The 9589-nt window shown below is 41.7% G+C and overlaps 1 protein-coding gene across 3 annotated transcripts in view; it reads left to right on the top strand.

The window, feature by feature from the left end:
• Window positions 1–9589, top strand: part of Snx24 (sorting nexin 24) — a 244407-nt gene that overhangs the window by 124706 nt on the left and 110112 nt on the right. For all 3 annotated transcript variants that reach the window (XM_023715385.1, XM_004631334.2, XM_023715386.1), the window contains exon 2: window positions 1777–1860. In XM_023715385.1, coding sequence (XP_023571153.1) covers window positions 1777–1860 — 84 coding nt within the window. The remainder of the gene's footprint in view (window positions 1–1776; window positions 1861–9589) is intronic.

Genomic DNA, 9589 nt, shown 5'->3' with positions numbered 1-9589 from the left:
ACCCTTTGTGTCACTCTGGCAAGATGTTCTGCTCCTGAATCAGCTGGGTGGGTCTTGCCTCTAGCCTCTTTGCAGGGAGTTCTGCTGAAGGGTTCCCTGCTGGGCCTGCAGCCTGGGTCAAATGAGGATCCACAGGCCCCAGGTTGTCTCACTCACTCGCGGGGCCTGCGCTCTGGGTCTATTCAGGATCCGGAAGGCTCCAGGTCGTCTTACTGACTCCCCGGGCCTGCGCTCTGGGTCTGTTCAGGATCCCGCAGCCCTGGTAGTCTCACTCACTCTCCCTCTTGGGTTGTTTCTTGATTGTATTCCTGGTAGTATCTTTGAAGAATTTTCTTTGATGAATTAAGAAGTAGAATTTTTTCCTAAAAAATGATATATAAATATATCTGAGAGTTTGAAGAATATACATATATTCTTTAGAAGAAAACATTTTCTTAATCAACTGAAGAAAAGTATTTCTTTGGAGAGATTTATTAAAATATATGAAGTACTGATTAAGCTGGTAAAATTTCTCTACTTATTTAAATCCAGGTTACTTAAACTGAGTCATGCACTGAAAGGTTTTGCTTCTGATTCAGAGAAGTACAAAAATGGAAACTTTTTCAGGTAGATTTTTATGTTTAATAACATAATTTCTAAAATAGTAGTGTTTTCATATAAGGCAGAAATATATTTCTGTGGGTCTATTTTCACATAGTGAAAGTATGTGACTAGTTCTTATTTTTAGGCTTAAATAAGTGTTTTTTTACACTCCTAGTATCATGTGACTTCACAGTTCAGTGTTTTTTCTAGGAGGGCAATTAAAACATGAAATTAGTTTTATGAAATAATTGGACAATATTCTTTCACTGTGGTGTTTAAAAACTCACTTCGTAAAGCAAAGGTCGGATGCAAACTTGTGGGCTGACGGAGCACCTGCTCTTCAGCTCCTGCCAGGCAACCCTCCCTGTCAACCTGAACATTGTATTTTTATGAGTATTGCACAGGATTTCTCTCCCTTGTTCCCAGTCTTGACCCACTGACCCAAGAATCAAGGCAGTGTCATGTCAGTGCCTACTAATTAGTGCACCCAGAGAGCCTTGTTATGCGGCCTTTCAACCTTCTGGGGGTGGGAGTGAGCTGTCACTTGCATCATGGAGGAAAAATGAGGCTTGGTACATTTTCCCTGTTTTGCAAACAGAAGAATAAGCCCAGCTGAGACTAAAGATGAATATTCAGGTTAGGGAGAAGCTAACCTAAAATACCCTACTCCTCCTTTGCATGGTCATCCTACTGATGACACACTGAAACGCCCACAACAGATGCCACTGAGGGAGATTTCGCCAGAGCGCTATCTGTGGTGTCACACTTCAGTTTCAGGGTCATTTAATAAAATAATTTTTTTGTGTGAGCAAAAAATACATTTATTGAGAGAAAGAAAGCTCCTGTCCCGAGAGAGGGACGGAGGGGGGGGGGCGAGTGGGTAATCCCCCCCCCCCCGATAAAATAATTTTTAGGAGAAGAATATTACCTGGTTAAAAATTGACTAGCATAATAGTGCTTCTAGGTGTCCCTTAATTTTAAACATGTTTTTGGAAGCTCCTGCATTTTGTTAGCATTTGGGTCCAGTGCTCATTAATCAGTGCTATTGGGTCAGGGTCTCCTGAGCCTTCTGTGTTTGGGGGAAATTCACTGCTGTAATTAAAGGGATGAAATATATCACAGTCACAAACTTACCACATCAGACGATTGAGAGTCTCGAGCTAGTAGAATTAATCTCTTTAATTTTTTCTGTAGGTGTTTAAAATAGAAGTGCTAATGAATGGAAGAAAACATTTTGTTGAGAAGAGGTATAGCGAGTTTCATGCCTTGCACAAAAAGGTAACTTGGTTTTTATTCTTTTTCTCTTTTTGGTATATGGCAGATAGCATAATATTAAGACCCCTTCCATGGTTCCATTGTTTGCTCTGTATATATAATTTGTCTTATCATGACATACATTTTCTTTAAAAACAGATTGCTCAGTCACTTAAAGGAGTGCTTTCTGTAGTAGGTGCTTTTGCTGTTATGACTCCTTACATACTCAAATATGAGGTTATAAACCATTTACAGTATATTGTATTGGATATTATATGTTCAGAGAGAATAATATCTAGGTCATTTTATCCCTGAAATATATTTAATGTATTTTACAGGAAAAAAGCAAATGATTATTTTATTATTATTTAATTAATTAGTTAATTTTGGTATTGGGGATCCAACTTGGGACTTTGTACTTGCCAAGCAGGCGCTTATGCCACTGAGCTTTCTCCCCAGCAAGAAAATATTAATTTTGTTAATTATCTCAAATTTTCTGAGAACTATTGGTATATAAATAACTTGATAGATACTGGCTTCGTATTATAAGTTTAATATTTTTTAAATTAAGTTTTCTTTCTTATATAATCAGGAAAATAGAGCATTGAGCATGAACTTTACCAGGATTGTTACAGACCAGTGCATAAGGCTGTTTCCCTACACCCCTCTGTTAGGGAGGCAAGAGAGAATTCACACTTAGCTCTCCCTTAGGATTCATTTCAAGCTAAAGTTTACTTCCAGACAAGACAACGCAGGTGAAAACAAGTTTTTGCAAATGTTGCTTGGAGACTTTACAAGAGCACCACCTCGGGGGACTCAGAAAAAAACTGAGAATCTGGGTCTCACTTCCTCCTCATAGAGTTCTGTTGCTGTTGGTTTGTGAGGAAGTAGGTTCAGAGAGCTCCCTGCTGGTTACTGGTGAGCCATGTTCCTGCAGGGAGTGCCACAGCTGCCCAGCAGTCTGAGTCCTTCCTGACCCACAGCCAGCACCCACAACCCGACCCAGTCCAGCTGTCCTCTGTAGAACCTCAAATGTCACCATACACATAAGGCACTGTGCAGTGATGGCCATTTGACTTGTCAGGAGCTACCCAGTGCTTGGGGTGTTCACATGCCCTCCTCTCTTGCTCAGAATGAGTCATCTCATCTTTCAGCAGAGGAACCTCTCCCTGTTCGTCAGCATGGCCAGTGCTTAGTGATCACCGTCAGAAAAATTCCTGCGTTTTTTAGGACTTGCTCTTCTCTTAATATCTGCAGTTCTGTCAATGTGTTGAGCAGTATTATAATCATATAATGAGGTCTTTCAAAGTTCATAGAGTAACACTTCTCACACTTACCAGTTTTGCAATGTTAGCAGCTCTGTTAGAATACTTGAGACATCTTACAGGAACCTAGAGATGAGCTGCTCTGTGGAGGGTCAGGAGACACTGTCAGGTCTACCTCCAGAGGGCATCGCTCCTGCTAGCAGTCTCTCTTCCTTGCTCCATTGTGACTGTGTTAGAGTTGGCAAAAGGTAGCTGGAAAACTAAGCAATAGTAAGATGTAGAAAAAAACACTTCTTTGCACAGAAGAGTTGAGGTGGGTAGAAAATCATGCTGAACACAGACTTCACTGGTTGCTGCAGTTCTCTTGTGAGCCTTATCCTTTTATTACAATTTTGTTATTCTTAACTTTTGTATTTGAATTTTGTAACAGGCTATGCTGTCATATGTTTACATAAGATGTTTTCTCTTTAAATGTAGTTAAACCTATTGTCACCTAGTTTTCTTGAAGTAGTTTGGTATTTCTGCAGTATGCACAGTTTGTTTTGTTGTATTCTACATTCTAGTTCTCTTTTTCTAATAGTGCTTAGCCAGTGACCCCAAGTTGCCTCTAAAATAATACATGAACTGCTAGCAAGTGCTTTCACCTTTAGAAAGATGATACCTGGGCCTCGCTGTGCGCCACATGCACACAGAAGCGCCGCCTTACTGATTTGAGGCAGAAACTAAAAGCATCTCCTATTCAACATCAAAAGTCCATAATAATTATATAGACCTAGCTTTTGTAATTAACAATAATACAGTGTTATTTACACTTTTCTTAGTATTTTTTTCTGTCATACAGAGATATTTAAAGTCTATTTTTCTTTATAAAATTATTTTCTTGTCCTCAGGTTGCTTCTGGATTACATAGCTAAATCTTAGCCAGGTGTAGTAGCTCATGTCTGTAATCCCAGTGCTCTGGGAGACTGAGGCAGAGGAATCTCAGGTTCAGACTCAGCCTGGGCAACTTAATGAGACCCTGTCTCAAAATTTTAAAAGGGCTGTGGATATAGTTGGGTGCAGAGGCCCTGGATTCAGTCCCTCGTTGAGAGTCGGGGGGAATGCTAAACTGTACAGGAGGTTGCGGGCAGGGTAGATAGCCCATGGTTACCTGCCATCCTAATGCTGTTGCTACTATCTTAGTCCAATTGCTATTTTCCTTTCAGTGACTTTATTATGTATGTGTAAAAAATAAATCCTGCCCTGCTCACCATGTCCCACGTGGTGGAACGTAAAGTGTAGATGTGCCTATGCTGCAGAAGCAGGAAATTCCCAAGTCTGTTCATCTGTGCCTAGCTCTTAGCTCTCAGCATGAGCTACACACTCTGCCTGGTCCACAGGTTCTTCATTGGTGACATGAGGGTAGAGGGCTAACTTACTAGTTTTGTTTCATGAACTAAAGAGACTGTGTGCACCACGCAGGGAGCTCCCAGCAGTCAGTGTCTGTATATGTGCGTTCATCTCTATTTCTCTGTATTCAAGACTGTGTCCTAAAGGTAGATTATGAACAAAAAGCATTCTTCAATCAAAGCACATGTGCCTTTGTATATTTCCTGATAGATTTTACCAAATTATTTCTCTTCGATTTAAGTTAATCTTTTTTTTAAATTTTGAGACAGGGTCTTGCTATGTAGTTCAGTTGCCTTGAACTCACTAGTCCAACTAGCCTCAGCTTAGAGCCACCCTGCTGCCTCAGTGCCTCCCCTCCCCCAGCACAGTGTGACACCATTCTGGGTTCAAATTACTTTCCAAAATGGTTATAGTAGATTTATAGTGCAGCCAGCAAGTATCACTCATAGTATCTCGTCAATTTTGAATACTGCCTCTCTTTAGAAATTATACTTGTTTATTTAGCAAGTGTTTATGTTGCCTTTTGTTGTTTTGGTTGATATTTATTAAGTTTGTTTAACATTTGTAGTCCTTATTTGAATTGTCAACTTTTATGTGCTTTCTCATTTGTCTACTGAGGTTTCAATTTTTTCTTATTAGTTTGTGCGGCCGATGAACACAATATGTGTCACTTGCTGGAAGTATTTTTCACCGAAGGTTTTTAGGTTTTGAGTACGGTATTTATTTTAATTCACAAGAATTTTGTATTTTCATGTGGGCAGGTTTTATTGAAGATACTGTATTTCTTTTAGAGCTGTGAGGAGCATTTTATTTCTTTTCTTTCCTGTTTGTCTAGATTAGTATATAAACCTGGCACTGTGTTCTCCTAGTGCCATTTTCACCAGTCACCCAGAACCTAGCGGCTGAGAGCCACACACATGCACTGTCTCACTCTTGGTACACGCTGCAGCGTTTGACTTACGGCCTGTTCCTTCCTTCTCCACAGCCAGGCGCTACGTGGTTCCCAAGCCTCCAACCTGAGGGCCTTCGCACCCCCTGTAGTAGCCCTGGACCCACCATCTGCAAGGCTCACCCTGTCCAGATCCTTGCTTTTAATCACATCTGCAAATCTCCTCTTCCATAAGAGGAATACATTTGTAGGCTCTAGGAGCTAGAGTTTCCTGGGTACCTGGGAGGGCACCACTATCTCTGACCCTGTGTGACTCACCCTATTTCTAATGCTCCTAGGAGACTGTCAGCCAAGCCAGTCAGCCTTATTCTGCACACAGGAATAGGCGGTGAAAATCACAACTTCCCTCTCTTTGCCAGACTAATTTTCCTCCGTGTTCTGATCTATTCAAACAAAACCTAGACCTTCAAATTTCTCCTTCTTTGTTCTCTGATATCTTTGTTCTTGAACTGCTGGTCCATGTTTATGAAAAGAGATATCTACTTAAGGTCAAAACATCTAATGCATAATTCAAACATAGTGATCCCCCCAATTTGTCTAATTAGAAGTTGTTTTTAATGGGGGATCGTGTCTTATCTTTTGTGTCTTGCACACCATTGGAGAGCTAGGCACACATTAGGCATTGAATGATAGCAGCAAATGGGCTCCCTGGCACGTTGTGGGAGCGGATGCTCGCATCTGTGGCACCCAGGTCCTGGTGGCTCTGAGTCCTGTGTGATCCCACTCTGCTCACAGCAGCTGAGAGGACACCACCGCTGCACTGACACAGAATGAGGACCCAGCCTCCCTCTTGTCATGAGCCGCCCTCCCTAGCCAGGGCACAGGCTTGTGCAACAGGTGTGCCTTTATGTTTGTAAATGCCTTCCCCTATGTCCCAGGGGCCCATTTCCATGTCTTCACAGCCAGGTAATCCACCATTGTTAATGTTGGTGCTATAGGGGGCTTTGCCTCATAGGCCGCCCAGATCTTGTGCACAGGGAGGAAAATCTTCCTTGCATTGCAAACCGCTGAGCATATTTTATTTTTCATGCCTTCCCAGCTGTTTTCTGTCAGTTCCAGCCCACCCTTTTACTCACAAAGTATTTAGAGGAATATGGTGCTGGCTTATGGTTAAATTAACTGCCTTCATTTTTGTTATTGCCTACTCCGGGCTTGAGTCAAATATTCCATTCTCTTCTGTTTAATTTAATGAGGTCCACATTGCAGAAGAACCAGAAAGCTGTCATGTTGGATCCAACCAAGAGTATCCAAATCCTGTGCGCTAAAGGGTCCCAGAGAGACAAGGGGTGACAGTGTGGGGGAAGATTGGAATTTTGCCTCTGAACATCCCAGCCTCCTTAATTTTTAGATTTTTCTTTTTATTTATTATCTAGGAAAAGTATTTCTGATCTCCCTTTCTGTGCAAAATGTTAGAGTTTCTAACCAATGCAAATGGGGTTCTATGTAAATCTAGCAGAGTGAAAGGAAAAAGGAAGTGTTTTTTCAAGAAAAGGGGAATTGCGTCTGTGGTGTCTCGGAATCTGGTCCTTATCTACATGGATCAGAAAGGGCTTTTGCCTGGACATAGCAAGGCCAGGCCAGTTAATCATCAGATGAAGTGGCAGAGCAGTATTTATCTTGTAAGCAGCTGAGCCCTCCTGGAAGCGTATTGTCTCAGGTTTGTCTCTCATCTAAAGCAATTCATTACTCACCTACAAATGTGTCACAGATCCACAGCTATGATGACTGGCTTCCCCAATGTGCTTCATGTGAACAAAAAGGAGAAATGTTTTCAGTGCTTAAATTTCAAGATTTAAAGGGGAAAAAGGGAAAAGAAACAGATAATGGAGTTGTTTTTCTATGCTAAAGTATAAGACATGAGATTCAGTAGTTTTTTTTCCCCATAATTTTATTGAGAAACAAATAGCAATGAGACAGTTTCAAACCAAATTGGTAGAACAGTTTCAATAATTAATACATTGCTTACATTTTTCCTAAGTGGTTAATTGCTGTACAAGATGTGGACATGATACCCTATTTACAAACACTGTTAGAACAAATCCCTCTATTCATTAAGAGAATGTAACTATATATCTATTCTAACCATTTTGAATACACAGATACAAAATGGACATTCATTTGTATCCTCTTTTTTTGTTTAGTTCTGTTATTAGAATATTATAGGTGTGTTAACTCAGCAAAATATTCTAAGAGTCCAGTAGCCCATAATAGTATTGGGTCTTCTGCTTGACTGGCAATGTCAGAAATTGTTGACCTGAATCCCCCACAGCTCAACATAACACCATGGCTTTACTTCTTATATATCATTTTTATACTTTTCTGCTGTATGGTTAAGACCAAGGTAAAGCAGGACCTATGCAACAAGAGTTGTAGCTTTTGGGTCTGAGAAGGTCAGTGAAATCCCCTCAGGATTTATCCTGAGATCCTGTACCTCAGATTGTAGAACCTTTGTCAGTGTCAGCCATGTGGATGAGTCACGGCCATTGCTTGGCCAATGTGCTCTCTGTGAAAGCCTGAGAGAGTGTTTTCTCTCCATGTGACTCTCTTTAGGCACACTCTACATCATCAATCACTTTCATCTTTGGCCCCATAATCTCCTTGATCAGAAAATTTGGGACACTACCGAGGTACATGACGTTACAGTACAAGTTCACATATGTCCTGAGTCTTAATTGACCTTAGAAGGTTAGGGCCAAAATGTTGGCTTTCCTTGCAGCCCTCCTTTTTCTCTAATTTTGCTCTGCAAGCATAGGTTGTTAACCATCCAGAAGAAAAGCTTATTGTTATTATCAAACGACTTAGGCTATTAAGCTTAACCTCACTATCTCTCTGCATTTCAAATATCTTAGGCATAATAAGGAACAGGTAATTTTCATCAAGTATTGAAGGCTAGGGCCAAAATATTGGCTTTCCTTGAGGCTCTCCTTTTTCTCTAATTTTAGTCTGCATACTTAGGTTGTTAACCTTCCAGAAGAAAAGTTTATTGTTATTGCCATACAAGATTCAGTAGTTTTAAAGGAAGATTCTTTATGTTTACATTTATATCTACTAAACTTATTACCACAGAATGGTTGAGTTTGGCCTTCTTCTTATGACAAACTGTAGAAAGTATGGAGATATTCACTGCCTTGCAGGTCACATACCTGCTCCTCTTCCTGCATTGCTAACTGCCCTAGTACTGGATCAGCTTTTCAGTACAAGATCATGCCAAGTTGTTCCCATTTAGCAGATGAAAGCTCGCCTGTGGCCACAGCTCCTGTACTGAGTTCAGCCTCCGCACCCCTTCCCTTAGATGTCTTGGGAGGGGAAGCGTCTGCATCTGATGCCACCCATGATCCAATGCAGTCTGAGCATTTCCTCTTTACACAGCTGGCTGCAGGACTCGCTTCTCACCTACCGCACTCACTGCCTCACACCTCACAGTTGGATATCACCACCCTGGTGATTGTTAGCTTACCGCTTGGCATAATCACCACACACACCTAAACTTACGATAACACAATTTTATTATCTGATGTCTGAATGGGCCAGAAGTCTGACATGGCTTCATGGGTTCTCTGCTCACATCATCTGTGGGGTGGACTCTGGGAGGCTGTGAGCCCATGAGGCTCAGGGCCTCCCCAAGTGCTTGCGAGCAGACGCCTGTGTCTTGTGTCTCTCACTTGCTGGACAGAGGCCCTGGCCCTTTTCTTACTGTCAACCAGAGACAGCTCTTGGCTTTGAGAGGTCAACTAAAGGCTCTAGCCACATGTCCTTCTCACAGCGTGGTGATTTACTTAACCAGCATGTTGTATGCTAGGGCGGAGGTTTCCTCACATTGGCAGTCATAGAAGCAAGTGTCTTACACAGGCACAGGCCTGGCACAGGTCTGGGAGGGCATGAAGCTGGGTGCATATGCTATTCTGCTCTCCATAGCTCCTTTCCATCTGAGACTCACTCAGTGTCATCTCCCTTAGTTCCACGACTATCAGCACCAGCTGCTCATTCTGTCCCTCAGGTGTCCTGGCTTTATAGCTGTTACATGTTGTCTCCATGTGGGAGCCTGTTGGGGTCCTCTGACTTCATCTGCACAGAGCCAGTGCTGCCTTGGTGTGTGGAGTGTCCTTGGCTACAGATCATAGAATATTGTAGGTTTCTTTCTTTTTAAAAA

The sequence above is a fragment of the Octodon degus genome, unplaced genomic scaffold (genome assembly GCF_000260255.1).
Source record: "Octodon degus isolate 3935 unplaced genomic scaffold, OctDeg1.0 scaffold00040, whole genome shotgun sequence".
NCBI lineage: Eukaryota > Metazoa > Chordata > Mammalia > Rodentia > Octodontidae > Octodon > Octodon degus.
This window is presented reverse-complemented; position numbering and strand designations above follow the sequence as displayed.